The 18,600-nt window shown below is 49.3% G+C and overlaps 2 protein-coding genes across 2 annotated transcripts in view; one reads left to right on the plus strand and one right to left on the minus strand.

The window, feature by feature from the left end:
- Positions 1-6,153: 6,153 nt before the first annotated feature.
- LOC122387316 (intraflagellar transport protein 140 homolog) overlaps positions 6,154-18,600 on the plus strand; it is a 42,334-nt gene continuing 29,887 nt past the window's right edge. The window contains exons 1-4 of the mRNA XM_043377421.1: positions 6,154-6,547; positions 6,834-6,986; positions 7,286-7,391; positions 7,929-8,047. Coding sequence (XP_043233356.1) covers positions 6,840-6,986; positions 7,286-7,391; positions 7,929-8,047 — 372 coding nt within the window. The 5' untranslated portion in view covers positions 6,154-6,547; positions 6,834-6,839. The remainder of the gene's footprint in view (positions 6,548-6,833; positions 6,987-7,285; positions 7,392-7,928; positions 8,048-18,600) is intronic.
- LOC122387317 (elongation of very long chain fatty acids protein 7-like) lies at positions 8,274-17,376 on the minus strand. The gene is made up of 4 exons (XM_043377422.1): positions 16,783-17,376; positions 14,706-14,970; positions 9,842-10,020; positions 8,274-9,510 (listed from the first exon to the last, which is right to left on the minus strand). The coding sequence occupies exons 1-4, from the start codon at positions 16,990-16,992 to the stop codon at positions 9,250-9,252; spliced, it is 915 nt and encodes a 304-aa protein (XP_043233357.1). The 5' UTR covers positions 16,993-17,376; the 3' UTR covers positions 8,274-9,249.

Consider the following 18,600-nt stretch of genomic DNA (forward strand, 5'->3'; position numbering starts at 1 on the left):
GATCATCAGGACGCCGCGGGGGAATATGACCCAATATCCCCCGTAAATATGTGCCTCGGAAGGGAGACCCAACCATAAAACTGAAAGCTCGCCGTATTTTATCCACTATTTTTCGAGCAGGTCCATAGGTTTCCGTCATCGAAAGTGCGGGGATATTCCCCAGTGTTTGAGTTGGATGGGACTATAGTGGCGTTTACACCGACATGAGATTCCCATTGCCGGCTGTGGGAAACTACTGTCGGTGTAAGCGCCATTTATATTTCCTGCGTCACCCCTGTGGGGACGCCCTTACTCCATGGTGCCGAGCTTATCAATTTGGATATCAATTGAATCAAAATCTCTTATCGATCGATGAAGAACTAAAGTACCCCGACCCGGAGAGCGTCTTTGGAATCAAAGCAGTAGCACATGACGCAAGACTTCAGGCAAATAAATCCTTCTTGTCTGAAATGAAACATTTGTGTATTGATAAGCACGTTTTATAAGCAATGGTAGCAAGATTCTCCATGTATTTGGTTTTAGTGATAATTTAGTAGCAGATACTTACCGTCGCATTTCGTTTTTTTAAATTAATAATTTATATAGTCAGAACTAGCAACATGTCTCTTCACTCAACAATAATTACAAAAGTGAAAAAGAAATGATAAATTGCTTATATTTTGGTGAAACTAAAAATTAATTCAGCACATATTTTTTTTACAGCGTTGAAGTCCAGCTCCAAAGGACAGCTGACGATCGTAGCCGAGCAGGCTGTTTGGTACTTCTTCACTACTTCTTAGAAGTACCCGTTAGTACCGATCATGTCTCACATTATAAGCTATTGGAACAAAAATATGCATGTTCTTCTAATTATTCTCCTTTCACACTTAAAATAAATACTTTTTAAATGCATTTACTAATTAATTTCACAAAAACGGCTTGAAATTTTACAACGTCAAAATACTTATTCCAATTTCCACCATGAAACCACCACTATATTACTTGCTTACAGAACCGTGCGCACAGTGCGCGCAGTTTTATCGTGACGTCAGAGGGTGCTTCCTCAGTGGCGCCCCCTGGCGGGGAACGCGTGCAAAAAGTCCAGCTCTTAGGCATGTCCTTCTCCATAGGCCACTGTGTATTAAATAACGCGTTCACTGATCGCAAAAAATGAGACCCACATATGACGCGTTTGCTACCAGCCAATCAGCGCTCGAGATGCCGAGCGCTGATTGGTGGAGAGGGCCGTCGTTAACAGTCCATTACATGTCGTTTTCCTTGAACATGTGCGTGAGCGCTGATGCTGCTCACGGGCTGTTGCCATTTTTCGTAATGCTGAAGGCACGGGAGACCGTTTTGGGGAAAGTTTCTCGGCTGGTGGTGGGGCACCTGTGTGCCGATTTTGAACGAAATCGGGGGGGACCCCCCATTGACCCAAAATTTTGATTTTCCCGTACAAACTTTCCTATGGGGAAAAAGTGAAATTTTCCTGCAGGACTGTGTCTGGGTAAACGAGAGCTTTCGATTGATACACATTTTTACCATAGCACCACTTTTTTGTCCGTACAAAGGCGATTTTACGGATATTTTACGAGTCTAGGGGGCTTTACGGGCCTTAAACGTCAATGCAACGGGGACCGTTTTGGGGAAAGTTTCTCGGCTGGTGGTGGGGCACCTGTGTGCCGATTTTGAACGAAATCGGGGGGGACCCCCCATTGACCCAAAATTTTGATTTTCCCGTAAAATCTTTCCTATGGGGAAAAAGTGAAATTTTCCTGCAGGACTGTGTCTGGGTAAACGAGAGCTTTCGATTGATACCCATTTTTACCACAGCACCACTTTTTCACTGGCGGATCCAGGGGGGGCCACGGGGGCCATGGCCCCCCCCAAAGGCCTAAAGTGGCCTGTTTGGCCCCCCCCAAAACGCCAGAAAAATTGCTAAGAAAATATACCTTGATGGAGGTTTTTAGCCACTTGGTGAAGTAAAGCTTTCCACAGCATAATATGGAAGCAATATAGTAGCAGTGAGGGTCAGTCAAAAGTTGCGCGAGCGGAGTCGACCTTAAAAAAAAGACTGTTGTTGGCACGTGTTTATGGCGCGGCAGCTGGTAGTTGGCGGTGTTTCGCGTGGTGTGGCATCACTGGCGGATCTGGGGGGGGGGGGGAGGGGGGGGGGGGCACGGGAGCCTGAGGTGCCCCTGACAGGCCCGTGGTGCCCTTGCTAGGCCTGTGGTGCCCCTGGACCCTGGCAGGCCTGTGGTACAGTCCACAGCAGAAGTAATGTGGGGTTTCAGTCATGGGTATGTTCTGCTTCTGAAGCTTAGGAACGATTAGCCAGACTACAATGAAACTTTGAATGTAGCTTATATGTATCGTCACCCTTGCAGTTGCAACTTAAGCTATTGACATCTTCTTTTCAATCACTTCGCATTAAACAATCGCCAGTCAAAGCCAACCGTTGAGTTTGGTAAAACCCTACATTACTTTAGCGGTGGGCTGTACCTCTGGCGGGCCTAGGGTGCCCCTGCTAGGCTGCTGATGCCCCTGGGACCTGACAGGACTGTGGTGCCCCTGACAAGCCTAAAGTGCCCCCAACAGGCCCGTGATGCCCCCGACAGGCCCAAGGTGCCCCTGCGTGATGCCGTGATGCCTGCGAGGCCGGTGGTGCCCCCTGCGAGGCCGGTGGGGCCCCTGACAGGTTTATGGTGCCCCTGCTAGACCGGTGGTGCCCCTGGCAGGCCTGTGGTGCCCCTGCTAGGCCGCTGGTGCCCCTGGGCCCTGACAGGACTGTGGTGCCCCTGACAGGCCCAAGGTGCCCCTGCAAGGCCGGTGGTGCCCCTGTAAGGCCTGTGGTACCCCTGCTAGGCCTCTGGTGTCCCTGACAGGCCCATGGTGCCCCTGCGAGGCCGGCGGCGCCCCTGGCAGGTCTCTGGTGTCCCTGACAGACCTGGGGTGCCCCTGACAAGCCTGTGGGCCCCTCACAGGCCCGTGGTGCCCTTGCTAGGCCTGTGGTGACCCTGGCGGGCTGGTGGTGCCCCTACTAGGCCGGTGGTGCCCCTGACAGGCCTGTGGTGCCCCCGGGCACCAAGGGGGTCATGACCCATGTGGCCCCCCTTGGATCTGCCACTGATGCATAATATATTGATTTGTAAAGGCGTTATGGCTTATGCAATATGCAATTGCAGGCACTTGGTATCCCTCACTTATCCCTCATTGGGGCTCTGGCGGGCTCCTGAGGGCCCACGTCTATCTCCGGGAGCCCATATAGACAGGCTCCTTTGGGTCCTTTCAGTACACTATAGCATAAGAGGTCTCCATGCGAGTCCTATACATACATCTGAGGGCGTACCCTGATGTCTGAGGTACCCAACTGCAGCTCCAATGGTCTCTTCTTACACTGGCGGATCCAGGGAGGGGGCATTTAGGGCCATGCCCCCTTCCCAGAGGCCTAAAGTGGCCCGTTTTCCCCCTCCCCAAACGATAATGAAACATAGTTCAATCAGGGCGTGGCCCAGGAGCCGAGTTAGACAGGGCTGTTTTACCACCTCCCGGCCCGCAAAGGGACCCAAGCACTGACTCGAAGCGGGTTAAAGAGACCCTCCCACCTTCAAAAAAGTTAATGAATTGGCATGAAAGTGATGCCGCTAGGTTCAGAAAGGGCGAAAACGAATATCTACCAAATTTTATCGAAAAATATTCACCGGTTTTCAAGAGATTAGACTTTTATTTTTGTTTACTTTTTGGGATATCAGCTGCTGTTCCTAGCGACTTTATTTGAAAGTGCGGCATTTGTTGCGCGCAAAGCAGCCTACATATACCACCGCATGCTACCAAACGTTTTAGTTAAATATTAAAAAATCATTAGATCTCCGCTGACGTCACACATTCAGAGGGGTATCCAAAAGCATTAGCCCCTCTGAATCAAAATGCTGCAATTTTGAAATTCAATATTTCCGATTTAAGGCATTTCTCGATGTTGTGAGTGCGTGCCGAAACCGGTAATTGTGAGCCAGGGACCCCATTTTGGCTATCTCAGCTCAAATCTAATGTTAAGGTGGGAGGGTCCCTTTAACTGGTCGATAAAAACAATGGTAAGTGTTAACAAAGTAATATAAAGGCATGGGTCGGGTGGGCTACCATTTATATATTTTTCTTTTTAGTTAAAAAAAATTCATAGTGTCAGGGCTGTGACGAAAAATAAGTGGCCTAAATCCGATGAGAAAACAGGATTTGGGGGTACCCTAGGTTTGGCTCCTGCATGAGTTGGCCCCCCCCAAAACGCAAGCCTGGATCCGCCAGTGCACTTTTTTGTCCGTACAAAGGCGATTTTACGGATATTTTACGAGTCTAGGGGGCTTTACGGGCCTTAAACGTCAATGCAATGGGGACCGTTTTGGGGAAAGTTTCTCGGCTGGTGGTGGGGCACCTGTGTGCCGATTTTGAACGAAATCGGGGGGGGGACCCCCCATTGACCCAAAATTTTGATTTTCCCGTACAAACTTTCCTATGGGGAAAAAGTGAAATTTTCCTGCAGGACTGTGTCTGGGTAAACGAGAGCTTTCGATTGATACCCATTTTTACCATAGCACCACTTTTTTGTCCGTACAAAGGCGATTTTACGGATATTTTACGAGTCTAGGGGGCTTTACGGGCCTTAAACGTCAATGCAACGGGGACCGTTTTGGGGAAAGTTTCTCGGCTGGTGGTGGGGCACCTGTGTGCCGATTTTGAACGAAATCGGGGGGGGACCCCCCCATTGACCCAAAATTTTGATTTTCCCGTAAAATCTTTCCTATGGGGAAAAAGTGAAATTTTCCTGCAGGACTGTGTCTGGGTAAACGAGAGCTTTCGATTGATACCCATTTTTACCATAGCACCACTTTTTTGTCCGTACAAAGGCGATTTTACGGATATTTTACGAGTCTAGGGGGCTTTACGGGCCTTAAACGTCAATGCAACGGGGACCGTTTTGGGGAAAGTTTCTCGGCTGGTGGTGGGGCACCTGTGTGCCGATTTTGAACGAAATCGGGGGGACCCCCCATTGAACCAAAATTTTGATTTTCCCGTACAAACTTTCCTATGGGGAAAAAGTGAAATTTTCCTGCAGGACTGTGTCTGGGTAAACGAGAGCTTTCGATTGATACCCATTTTTACCATAGCACCACTTTTTTGTCCGTACAAAGGCGATTTTACGGATATTTTACGAGTCTAGGGGGCTTTACGGGCCTTAAACGTCAATGCAACGGGGACCGTTTTGGGGAAAGTTTCTCGGCTGGTGGTGGGGCACCTGTGTGCCGATTTTGAACGAAATCGGGGGGGACCCCCCATTGACCCAAAATTTTGATTTTCCCGTAAAATCTTTCCTATGGGGAAAAAGTGAAATTTTCCTGCAGGACTGTGTCTGGGTAAACGAGAGCTTTCGATTGATACCCATTTTTACCATAGCACCACTTTTTTGTCCGTACAAAGGCGATTTTACGGATATTTTACGAGTCTAGGGGGCTTTACGGGCCTTAAACGTCAATGCAACGGGGACCGTTTTGGGGAAAGTTTCTCGGCTGGTGGTGGGGCACCTGTGTGCCGATTTTGAACGAAATCGGGGGGACCCCCCATTGACCCAAAATTTTGATTTTCCCGTACAAACTTTCCTATGGGGAAAAAGTGAAATTTTCCTGCAGGACTGTGTCTGGGTAAACGAGAACTTTCGATTGATACCCATTTTTACCTCTTTGTGACGTCATTTCTAGGGGAAAACGGGTCATAAAGGTTTCCCTCTACCGGGGCCTTTTTTCCCCCTACCGAATCTGTGCTGTGCTGAATCTGTGCTGAATCTGTGCCAACTTCCGTTACATCCTGGAACCAGCTATATCAATATCAGCACCTGAGCACGCGCAATTTCCATGCTTATGGTTGTCACAGCTGCGCAGTTTACGTATGCACAAATTGATACCATATTAGATTGAGCCCTCACTATTTCAATGCAATTAATTTTTTATCACTTTTATCTTCTAATTAAGTTTATGATTAAATTATGTTCCTATCATTAGTCTTGTATGTATATATAAAACAGGTTTTGTATGTATCAAGAAATGAATTGATCCTATTTAACTATCTCAAACGATGTTTTATTATAAACCATTTCGATTTGGAAGCACTTATTTTTAGCATTACTTTAGTTCGTGCAGACGACAGTAGGCAACATTCCAAAATAACAAACCGGCGCGTGTTTCTGTGTTTTGTATCGTCTTGAAGTTGAATTATTATTTTCTTGTTATTTTTATAGTTGACGTACGTTGAAGACGGATTTCTTGCATTCAGTCCATTCAGTATAGTTCCCTTATTGATACAGTAGATATTTGTGCAAAAGTTAACGCTGGCATTGCCTGTGCAGCGCCTTGTAACTTATGGTGAAGGCCAAGGGCAAGATGCTGCAGCTGTGGGAGATCAAGATGCTTCGCTCAGTCCTATAACACATCAGCATTGATCTGATCTTTTGCAATGAAATGCGGGCAAAATCGCCTCTGCCCATTGCATGATTCATTGCAGCATCAGTACTCCAACTAATTAGGTAGGTATTATTAAACTTGTTGCATTTAAACTTGTTTGTGCCATGAACAACTATCAGCTATGAAATCAGGAGGTCAAATTATGTCATGTGATATGCTTTTTACTATCACTTGAGGTTTTCAATAAAAGTAAAGGCTGCCGGTCCTAAAGTAAATAAATACCCCTACTACCTAGCTTTCATCGATCTGCCTAGTGTCTTAAATTGCTGGCTGCAACTGCAATTTGATTTAAAATTGGACTAGCTTTGTTATTTATTGGTTGGATGTGACAGTTGTTGTGTTTGACAGGTAAAGATGTCGGTGTACTTTGACCGCTACATCGACGATCAGCAGTTGGGAGTGCTCAAGGTGGGCCTGGAGTGGCACCGAGTAGCACCACTGGTGGCTGTCAGCTGGTACTCGGAACAGCAGGGTGGCGGGGTCAGCATCTACAATGATGAGGTGAGGTCAGACAAGGACTGGCCAGTGTCCATACTAGATAGTGTCACAGGAGATTCAATCAGCAGAGCAGTTAGCAGGCCACTAGGAAAAATCCACTTGCAATGAAAGCATTAAATTGATTTCAAACCTGTAAGGCCTCTCTGTCAAGTCCTAATAGGTACTCAAGTGTCTTGATCATTGTCACACCAGATATGTAGCTCACCAGAGCCACTTCAGTCTTTTTAATACCATCTGTTCTGCCTTTGTTTATTGTCACACATCTGTCCTGCCCCAAACTGACGTCTACTGTATTCTTCCAGGGTGACCAGGTTCCGGGCCTGACTGTGCCGCCCTCCAACACCCAGGTCACGTCTATCGTGTGGCACCCCATCAAGAAAGTGCTGCTTCTGGGATGGGAGACAGGAGGTGGGTGGAATGCACACATCCTGACCTAGGAAACAAGGTTTAGGATTCCAGACATGCTCAGAACGGTTATTCAGAGATCAGGTAACCATGTTGGGATTGGGAATTTTGGACGTGCATATATACTGAGTCACTGACCTCTCCTACACTGCTGACAGTCTGATAGCTTTTACTGTGCTCAAACGTGTCTTATGTCCGTGGACCGTGTATTGTGTAAATGCTTGGCATCGCCATTCAGTCTACGTGGTTTTCGCTTAGACAAAAGACATCTTATACCGTCGTCCTTATGATGCATTTCGCACTCCCCCGGTCGTTCGCCGTTCGTCCACCCGAACCCGCGTCGTTGTCTTTATGACACTATAATACTGTGACCAGTGACACTATGAAATCCACTCTGACACAATGTCACTGAAACTGAGGAGTGACCCTGTCAACATCAACACTGATATTGACGTGTCGCCCAAACTGACAACTCGCCCAAACTGAAACTGACAACTCTTATCGTTTTTATGATACTAATACCGGCACTCTGCCTCGCAGTGTTACAAACCTGGAACGAGCAGGATAAGTCTCTGACGGACATTCAGAGCCTGCACAAGAGTCCGGTGACGATCGCAGTCTGGAGCGCCGCCGGCGGACGCCTCATCACCGCCGACACGGTGGGTCCCGGGTTCGAATCCCGTCATGGGCACGGACTTTGAGTGATTGGCACGCGCTCTCTCTCTCTCTCTCTCTCTCTCTCTCTCTCTCTCTCTCTCTCTCTCTCTCTCTCTCTCTCTCTCTCTCTCTCCTCGCCTTCCTCCCTCCTCCCTCTTCTCTCCCTCCCTCCATGCTTTTGATCGATGTTGGCATTCATCATGTCAGCTTCTCTACTGAAATGTCGAAGAAGTGACCTCTTATACCTCCTCTTAAATGTATTTACACAATCACATTTCATAGCATTATGATGGCACGCCTGTACAACACCAGCATATATTGGATTCCTCTGGCATAATTAGATACCTAAATTAGTATTTGCCATTTGATACGAACAATATTGGCAGTTAATTGGCTGACAAGCATCCGCCTATATTAGCTGTTACAACATTTTACTCATAATGCGAAGATAAATAGCATTGAAGCATGACTCTGTCAGAAGAATCTGCTGATAAAAGTTGACACTATTCCACGTAAAGTAAGAGTAGCCCCCTCAAATATTATGCATAAATATGCGCTACATCTAGGTTCTAATTAAGGAAAGATACCGGAGTTTCTTCCACCTAAGAACAACCTCACGCTGCCCGAGCATCTACATGCCACAGAACATAATACAACAGTTTGTCTGCACCTGAAACGCCGTAGGTCTGGGCCGGTGAATGACAGATTCCCCATATCTCAAGGCTGCAATGGGTTTGTTTGTTTTGTTTTGTTGTGTTGAGTTAGGCCCTTTCGGTCTGACGAGACCATTTCAGAGCCGGAAGGATGATAGGAATTAGGGGGAGACAATGGTCTGGGCAGGCACCCTAGTGAGTCACCGGAGCTGAGTACGTCCCGAAAGACAGGCCGACCAGCCCCAAGGTACTCACTGCACCCGGCTACGGGGTGCGCTCCCTCGGGAGCAGCGGTGCCGCTCCATGGGAGCAGCCCGCACGAGATAAAGTTGCCTGTCCAGCCCGGAGGGGGTTGCGGCGTGGAGGAGAAGGATTTCAGTATCCTAAGGATAGAAGCACGGAACGGTGGCTGCAATGGGGAAGGGACCAGCCGCGTCTAAAGGGTGGAAGGCGGACGGTCATGGCCCGTCCTCATCTTTCAGGAGATAGAGTAAGAGAAGGGCAGAGGTTGACCGCCACTGAGCTGGTCTGCCTTATCGTCCACTCAGCCCTCAGTCGTTCTGGTGAAAACAGCCGAGACCATGGGTCTGCAGCATGCGCCATATTAGCGGCAAGTGCTTTTGTTTCTTGACGGGTGTACTGGTAGTGACCTCTGTCGACGCGGCTCGCGGCTTGGGTTCGCCGCTCTGCCGCTTGGCGTCGCCACGGTAGGAGCGCATGTAGAAGTTGAGGAAGAGTCCGGTGAGCACCAGGAGGTAGACAAAGGTCATGGCTCCGGCCCAGAGGGGCGCGCCGCACCGCAGGCCCGGCAGCTGAGGAGCGGAGCAGGCACACACACGAGTCAGAGAATGTTGGGAGGACTTGCGGTGTAGTGTTCCATATGGTTCATTTTAAAATGTGCAATATGCGTATTATAAATAAACAAAACACTTCCATGACAAAAAGAAGGTTTCCGAAGCGGAAGAAATGTTGGGTTTTTATCCCAATATCAACGGAAAACTTGAATCCCTGGTTAACGGCATCTCTCTATTTTGCTAGAACTGAGAGTTTGTCGCCTTTACTAGGTTGTAGATCACTCGTACGGTGCCTGGACTAACACAACGGATAGATTGCCTTCATTACCCTGCTCGACCAGCAACTCACCCTCATGCTGATGATGTGCAGCAGGATGATGCTGAACTGGATCATCTGCAGCTGGGTGAGGTAGCGCTTCCACCAGAGGTGGCGGCGCACTGCCGGTCCCAGCGCCGCCAGAAAGTAGTAGCCGTACATAACACAGTGGACGAAACAGTTGAGCGCGCAGCCCAGCCAGGAGGCGCCGCCTGAGGGAGGGAGGGGGCAGGGGAACGTCAGAAATGGAAAGGGGAACTGTGACATTCCATCTTGATAACTGCCTTTCTGCTCAGCATCTTCGTCATCCGTTCCACTTAGTCCCAGCTGATTCCACTGCCTCGCTCGCTCTCGCTCCCTCTTACTGTTCCCTTCATTACTCTCATATATCATTTTCCCTCCCACATATTACATTACATAAGTTAGCAATTAGCATGTCTACGGAAACCTGACCATCTGTCCCTTTCTTTTCCTTCCGTCGCATACTATTTGTTCCTGTTGCTGTCTCATCTTGTTCCTTTCTCACGTCTCATCCGTCCCACCCCTTTCATCACAGATGCGTCGCCCCCTACCTCTGCGCCGTCCTCCATCCTTTACCAGGCATCACGTACCATTCCATACCGTACCATCCCATCCCATCCCATCCCATCCCATCCCATCCCATCCCATCCCATCCCATTGTAGCGCGGGGGACTGAACAGGGGTGCGGTGGAGTGGGGGTGGAGTTGTTTTCGGGGGGGGGGGGGGGGGTTTCTTGTTGGTCTGTTAGGAGTGGTTAGTTCGGGGTCACTGTGAAGCGCTGGGATTGTGCTGTTGGAGACTGGAAGTGCGTGCGTAAGTAAAGTTGATTTCTGGAAGCCCACCCGGCATACAAATGCATCTGATGGGAGATGCTTTCATTTTGAGGCTTGATCATCATCGCATTGTATAGACGTCGACTCGGTAACTTCACTGCTCGGGCAGGATGGACAGGTTCCAACCCGTGGGTAATCGACACAGTGAGAGAAAGGCCGGATAAGGCAGTTGGGGTCTTAATGATCACTGCCAAGCCATTTGTTGGCGTTTAACTTGACTAACTGGATGGTCATTTGTCCACTCACCAATTCATCATCACTGGTCTACTCTACCCTTTTCAAATTTGCCCACTTATATCGTATTAGCGTAGCTGAATTTAAGTGCCCTCGAGAATCATTGTCGTGACTGTCCTAACCGAGCTGCACTTAACTCCTATCGGCCTTAATCTAAGATTCATTCTTTTATCATACGCACTCACATTCTCACATACAAGCGCTCTTCATTTATTCACCAAAATTTATTTAGTGCCCCTCGAAATCCCTCCGATAGTGTTAGGTGTCTGGCAACAATAACCTCCCCGGCGAGATAAATGTCTCTCTTATGAATCCATGTGTGCTCCCGCTAACCGGTGGCCAAGCCACAGGGCCGTCCAGTATTGCATGCAGATAATTATTCACCTTTGTAATTTAGTCGGATCCACAACACGTCCAATAGACTTATGATGCGAATTCGCGAATTACACCCGGCTGGTTTCCCTTTTGAGAGAGCGCTAGGCCTCGCGCTCCCTCCGGTCCACGTCCTGGAATTTACCGTTCACGTCCTGGGACCATAGTTCACGTATCCATGTCCTGGAACTATCTGCCTGGAACTCATCTGGTTCCGTGGGTCTTACGTTACCAGGACTCACGAACTCCGAGGGGGGACTCTCCCGGTCCCCCAGAGGCTGTCCATCACCGGATGTGGCCGGAAACTCCTGGCTCATGCCGATGATCAAGATGCAGATAAGTATGATGACTTCCTGGGACATACGGCTTCCTGCACCACCTGTGGATGACTTACCAGTGACCCAGCACTTCACCATTCCTGATGGATCCTTGACTTCCGCTGGGATCCGCCGTTTCATGCCTCTGAGCCTGCCTACCTTTGCCCACTAATTAATCCTGCGGGAAGCCAACGACAACCGCGGTATCACCACGGTGGGTAACGTGAATAGCTCTGCTAAAGACGATGTGCTCCTTACCTTACATTACCGGTCTGGACTAATTTCTCAGGAAGTTCTGTGTCTAAGTCATGCTAGTCAACATTCCGACATAAGAGCCGGGCAAACAAACCCTCTCCTCATTTAGACTCCGGCTTATTGATCTAAGATAGTCAGCTTGCAATATACCTTGTAGCCACTCGAATATGACAGATAGAAAGGTCAAATGTATCATCTTGAGCCCTTAAATTTTCGTCAATCTTTGTCGGGTGAAATGATTGTCACCAGCAACCACAAAACCACGAGTATTCAGGTTCGCTAAAATATAAGCCCCAACAATTTCACTGATATTGTTTACCTGGTCTGAAATAATCTGCGTCAATAAATCTCCCATAAATTACGACCGAGAGCCGACGGACCGTCCTGTCCGCCGCCAGCTCTGTCCCACGACTAGTGATGCAAACAGTACGCCCGGACTGCCCATGATAAACGTCATTTGATGGCTATGCGCTCGATAATACCACGACATTACGACGACCTAGTGACATTATGATGACCCAACATCTTTGAACAATTTACCACGTTAGTTCCAAAATTGCATGCCTCGAGTAATTGAATTCCTTAACAGCTGAATTCTGACCTGAATTTGCAGTCCTGAGCCCATAAACCTGGGCGGCCCACCGCCGCGCCGCTTCACCCGTCGGAATTAACAGCTGGACCAAGGTCGTCGATCAGACACCGTGTGCTTCTTCTATATGTGCTCTTCTTATTCGGTGTGTGTGTGTGTATCTAATGTAAACCCCTATACTGTAGTGCGAACTCCACGAAACACCAGAGTGGAAAAGCGTTGATGACGTCTCGACGGATGATCTTATTGACCTTGTGGCCAATCACCCGTTTCCAAATTTGTAAGAGCTCGATCCTTCCCACTATGCCCACAACAGAACGTTTCATAGCTTTAGTGTGTATTCTAAATTAAACACGTTGAATTTAGATACAGTCTAATTCATGTTCCAAGTCAAAACGCTAATTCAACAGAATACCAATAATAAATGACTTACGCCTAACCGGTTAAATTGTTAACTTTGTCTTTGACAGGTTCGTACAGAAACTAACAGCTTCATTATTAACCCGCTATGTGGCGCAGCAATACCAGCTCACATCACTGTAAAAGAGACTGAAACCACGCCCTGAACTCCTCTCACAAACCCAACTGAACATCACTGTTGAACATAAACACACTAGGAATCCCATTGTAATCCTAGTCTGCAAATGGTAAGCTGGGGATCCTAACAATGACATAAATATACGCACTCGTGAATTTTTAGCTAAACCTCGATCACCTATAACGCAGCCTATCCGGTAGTAAGACCCCAAGAACAAAACCGCAATACAGCTTTGCACCAATAATTTCTGGCGATCGCGGAGAGTGGAGACCACAACTAGAATTGTCTGGACCGACCGTATAAATCAAAGCAATTTGCTATTAGCTTGGCAACGACCATTGGAGAGATCGGGCAAGGCGTAAACCAGGGGGGGGGGGGGAGATAGGATCAGGGAGAGCAGACTTTCGAACATTCAGATTGAACACTCACATTAGCAGCTGGAGTGTGACGTCAACCTCGGCAGTTGCACTTGCGTCCTTTCTCGTCGACGGCTGCTGTCCTGCGTCTCCATCACTCGAGGCACTAGCAGAGAACTGGAGCAGGACGATTGCAGCGATGCGGCTGAACTGGCCCGTCTCCCGGCGGCATGGCTTCTCGGGCGCGGTGATCCCGACGCGACTGCGGCGGTCCCACTGACTCGGTCCTCCCGTCCCGGTCTCACTGTCTCGGTCTGACTGCTCCGGTCTAACTGATCCCGAAGTAAAGCGGTCCCTTTTTTATAGTTGGGTCGGGGTGGCGTCGCCCTCTCCTGACCTGGTTCCGGGTGCTGGCTCCGATTCAGGTGCACTTCTTTGTCTTCTTACTGCGGTGGCTTGAGGGCGTGCTCGGTTTTCCATTTGCAACGGCCTCTCCAAAATACGGTTGCACTGAATGTGAAAGCATTTGAATAGGCATTAGATGGCACAATTCTTCGGTTCCAGTCTTCATCGGCGAACGATGCCCGTTATTGTTGATCTGCGCTTGTTTCTGATAAAGCGGCTTGAAATCGAAATGCTTGTTTATAGTAGGCAGCCCGCAACCATTTATCCTTTGTAATGTTGCCTCTAGTTTCCGTTACACTTGCTCACTCACTCGTACTCTAGGTGCTGTACCTCTTGTTCAGATGCTCCTCCGCCACAAGGACTTGCTTTCCGAGCTCATGAGCTGCTAGCGCAATGACTTCCTCTGGATATCATTTAGACAGTCTATATTCCAAAAACGTCCTTGTTGCACTGGTCGTTGCTGGAATGCTATATGGTGGGGTCAGGCGATAAAACTATTGCGACTTTCGGATTGCTTGGTGATCAAGTTAATCTGAATTGCAGGTTTGTGCAACGTCCAGTATTGAGTCGATTTTTTTTTATGCATAACTGCATTCTTGCATGGCTTTATCATCTTCCATTGCGGTTGGTGCTGCCCTCAAGTGACGACGTCCGTAACGAACGGTGACCCGCTAGGTCACCGCGTCTCTTTCTTCCGCGTTACCTCGCTCTGTGCTGCTGTCCTTTCTAAATTATGGGCGGCCGGTGTCGATAGGGACGTGGGACACGGGAAAACAAAGGAGAGGGTCTCTACGGAACGCGGCCAGCGTGTCCGGATCGGGCAGTAGTCGGTCGTGCCAGGATTTAAAGTTTACAGCTAATAGTAAACTAATAGAAAAGATGTAGCCCGCTACACCATCCCATCCCATCCCATCCCATCCAATCCCGTCCACCACATCTCGTCCCATCCCATCCACCACCTCTCCCGTCATGCTCACCCGGCGAGAACAGCGTGGCGATATAGTAGCTGAAGAACATGGACGCATGGTGGAAGACGTGCAGGTACGTCAGCCGCTTGTTGTCCTTCTTCAACACCAGAAACACCGTGTCCAGAAAGTCCACGGCCTTGCTGATGTGGAACAGCCAGCAGGCGTCGGCCAGTCTCTTGGAGACAGGGTTCTCGCTGACATCAACCACGGCGCAGATGACCCGCTGGGGCCGGCTGACTATGAACTCGCGCATCATGTAGGCGCTAAGAGTCACCTGTGCACGGGGAAGAGGGCAGAGGTTAGAGCTGTGTTTTTCATACCTGAACCTGAAAGCTCAGAGGTCGAAGAGTGATGGTAGAGGTGGTGTTAAAAGAATATCATGACGATTTTATTGGCGCGGCTTTTCAACATATCTTGGGAGATACGGCCTTGACGATCCGCAACCTTAGATTGCCAGGGGCTATAACTTTCACGCCGTTTGCAGGACGCCGCTGTTTTTGCGCTCTGAGTGAAAACGCTGGTCTGGCTGTTGTCGCAGCATGGTGTGGTCAAACTCGTCTGGTTTTCACTTTTTACCGGTTTGCGGTGCCGGTAGCCGGTGTGGCAGCAGTCTGGGCGGGGATGGAGGGGAGACAGGTTGCCGGAAGAACTCTGGTTGACAGCCAGACGAGTCTTATTGTTACAAGTTGTGGGTACTATAGTCATGTGTTGCTTTTGGTGCTCCTTTTTCCTTGGGGTTATGGACGAAGATGACGCAAATTGTGTCGCATCGATGTAACCTTAGGTACTCATTCCCTTAACAATGCTACCTTCATTATCATCGCCATAATTGGAACGCTGCCAGTAGGCGGAGGCTTACTTAGTACTCACGGCTAAGGTAACACAGTTTTAGGCGTTAATTTTTTGTTGGTCTCGCAAGCCAATTAGTAGGTAAGACAGTTACACATCTCCTGGTCTCGCTAATGTGCGCACTGCTAAGGGTGGATGGGATTTAGACTACCGCTCAATGGGTCTGCAAAGTGATAACGGATGGCAGACTGCATTTCCATTCACGTGTGCTGCTTTTTCCATGCACGTGATGACAGTCGCGCATATGTCGGCATTCTTGCACGTTACGGCTTTCATGTAAGTTACGTTAGTTACGTCATTAACGCACGTTGCGTCATTCAGACGCGTTGGCTCGCGACTGTCAACCGGTTATGTGTCGCACGGGTAACCCACTTCCTGCAGTACCTACGCTGTGGGACGGGATAGGTGTTGTTTAACCGGTGTGGATCACATTCACTAGGAAACCTTTAGAAAGTTATGTTTGGGATGGATGTGTTTTAGCGCTTTTCAATGCAGCGTGGGCAACCAGTGTTGAAAACGCAATGGCTTTAATGTAGCCTATGAAGCAGTTTGATGGGTTTGAGGGATGGTTCTAACCAGACATGTGCATGGATCCGAGTGATAGATCTATGATCTCAGTGGATCTCGAAGTAAACTGCAGGCTAGGATATATGATCCCACCGGATCCGGTGTGAAAAATTTATCCTGGACCTATTATCTCGATAGGATCTGACGATAAACGGAGAACATGGATCTATGATCTGAGTGGATCCCACCATACATAACATTTTAAACCAGGTTTCCAAGTGTTCCTTTGTCAATAAGAACCACAAAACTATGGATTGGGACGTGCAATCACATACAATCACTAAAACAGAACGCTTTTGAGTTGTAACAAGTGATTTCGGGGATTTCTGTGTTGACTAAAACTAAAAAGTAAAGGAGGATCTATGATCTCCCTGGATATCAAGCAAGAAATTAGACTCGGATCCATGATCCCTACGGATCTCTCGATAATTTAAAGAGCTGGATCTAGGATCCCGTCCGATCCGAGATCAGGATCCGTGGGATCAGATCCCAGACATATTTTCTCGGATCCAGGCACATGTCTGGCTGGCATCATGGGCGGCCATAAGTGTGGTCCCATGTGATAGTTTAGACATTCAGACAAACTGACCATCAAAACAGGTAATTTAGGAGCAGGCTGTGACGGTCCGGGTATAGTAACCGACCTGCCCCGCCCTCGCGATCAACTCACCTGTAGCACGTTGTAGGCGGCCATGGCCAGGGTGAGGTTGGGCGTCTGCCGGTTCTTCATCAGGCGCGGTCCGTAGCGCACCAGCAGCAGGTAGGCGGCCAGCACGGCCAGGACCAGGCTGGGCGAGGCCTGTAGCAGCTGGTGACGCACGCGCGGGTCACGCCGCTGCCACAGGCCCGCAGTGATGTCGCGCACCGTCTCCAGCGCCATGGCTGTGCTCGGCGTGCTCCGGGTGCTCCGATGTGCTCAGATGGCTGGTGTGCTCTGTGCTGTATGGTCCGTGTTGGACTCCGCGAGATGAAGCGGCTGTAGCGACGACTCCGGGACCGACTGACACTGGGTTGGAGACTGTTGGAGACAAGTCCTGATAACCTGAGAAGACCCTCTGGTGTAGGGCCCGCAGTCGTACAGAAGAGAGAAGAGAGCGGAAGAGCCGGACGTGCGGCCGCGGCGCCGGTCGGCGGAGCAGTGACACCTGTCCCCCGGACCGGTGCCACGGCCGACCCGACCCGACGTGGCTCCGCCCACCCGGTCACACGGCCTCGTGTGGTGAGCTGAGGAACCGGCGACCGGTCAGCTCCTCCGCTGGTCAGCTAGCCGGTATTTCCGGTACAACTACTCCGATTTGTGTCACCGTGAACCCTGTCACTGAGAGATGTGAAAGTTATGGTTCCGAGAGTGATATTTGTTCCATGGCTGAAGGTTTTGTGCCAAGTTTAATCCATAGGTATTCCATGGATGATAGAAAGTGCAGGTGGTGGCACACTCGTCTGAGCAGTGCCTGTTTCTTGTGTGCGCACTGCGCTCTAATATTGGTTGCTTGCTGTAGGTAGGTACGCATTTTATCGTTACATGTTTATAGTTGTGTCCTGTTTTAGAAATAGTTTGCTGCTCATTCAGACCATGGGTCATATGGGTACTCAGCGGCATACCCGCCAGTCTCAATAGGTGCCCATCTGTCGACAATTCCAGTACAACACATCTCCCGTTTTATCGAAGCATCTTGTGAACATCACGTGGCAAGGGTAACATTGAATTTGCAAGCAGTCTTCGAAAAGGACGACTCCTGCTCGCCATATAGGACCTCATCTGCTACTGCCACACTAACCCACCAGTAAAGCGCCTTTTGGGCGAAGAACGAGCGAGCGAGATAGTGAGCCCTGCACGTGCGCAAGGGCAAGAGGGTACTTCCAACGGGCTTGTGCAAAGCACCCTTCTAACCGGTCGCTAGCGGTGTGCCAAATTTGAACGCAATCGGCCCAGCCGTTCCTGAGATCTGGAAACGGCATTCTGCACGTGCGCACGTGCAAATTGGGTCCAAACTGACTTTTGCACGGGATGACGGCACCCTACTAACTGGTCCCCAGCCGTGTACCAAATTTGAGCGCAATCGGCCCAGCCGTTCTCGAGATCTGGGAGCGCCCCCTGCACGTGCGCACGTGCAGTGGCACCCTAACCGCAACACATGGGAATGCATTGCCTGGTGGGTGCCTACCTGTATGTCAAGTTTTAGCGAAATCGCCCCAGTAATTACCGAGTTATTGAAATGGGAACAAATTTGGCACCTCTTCTTTTTGCATTTTGCACGTGCAGTGGGGGTCACTCACATAGATCAAGAATATCCGACCTTTGGTGGAAGTGATGCAGCTACCCTACAACAATTACCGCAAGACAATCGCCCAAGCGGCTGCTGAGATATGGGCCTCTCAAAATCAATACTTTTGCAAAACAGCTTGAACACCCTTGACTTTTCACCTGGCACGTGCCACGACGGTCACTGAGATGTATCAAAAGTAGTCAATTACGGGGTAGAAGGAA

This window comes from Amphibalanus amphitrite, unplaced genomic scaffold (assembly GCF_019059575.1).
Source record: "Amphibalanus amphitrite isolate SeventyFive unplaced genomic scaffold, NRLGWU_Aamphi_draft 000281F_arrow, whole genome shotgun sequence".
NCBI classification, from domain to species: domain Eukaryota; kingdom Metazoa; phylum Arthropoda; class Thecostraca; order Balanomorpha; family Balanidae; genus Amphibalanus; species Amphibalanus amphitrite.

Bases quoted from the DNA above. Each gene is read 5' to 3' on its own strand.
- LOC122387317 (XM_043377422.1), bottom strand. From the start codon at position 16,992: ATGGCGCTGGAGACGGTGCGCGACATCACTGCGGGCCTGTGGCAGCGG. The intron at 14,971-16,782 runs GTGAGTTGATCG...CCCCGTGCACAG, and splicing joins CCGCCTACAACGTGCTACAG to GTGACTCTTAGCGCCTACAT. The intron at 10,021-14,705 runs GTGAGCATGACG...TCCCTCCCTCAG, and splicing joins CGCCACGCTGTTCTCGCCGG to GCGGCGCCTCCTGGCTGGGC.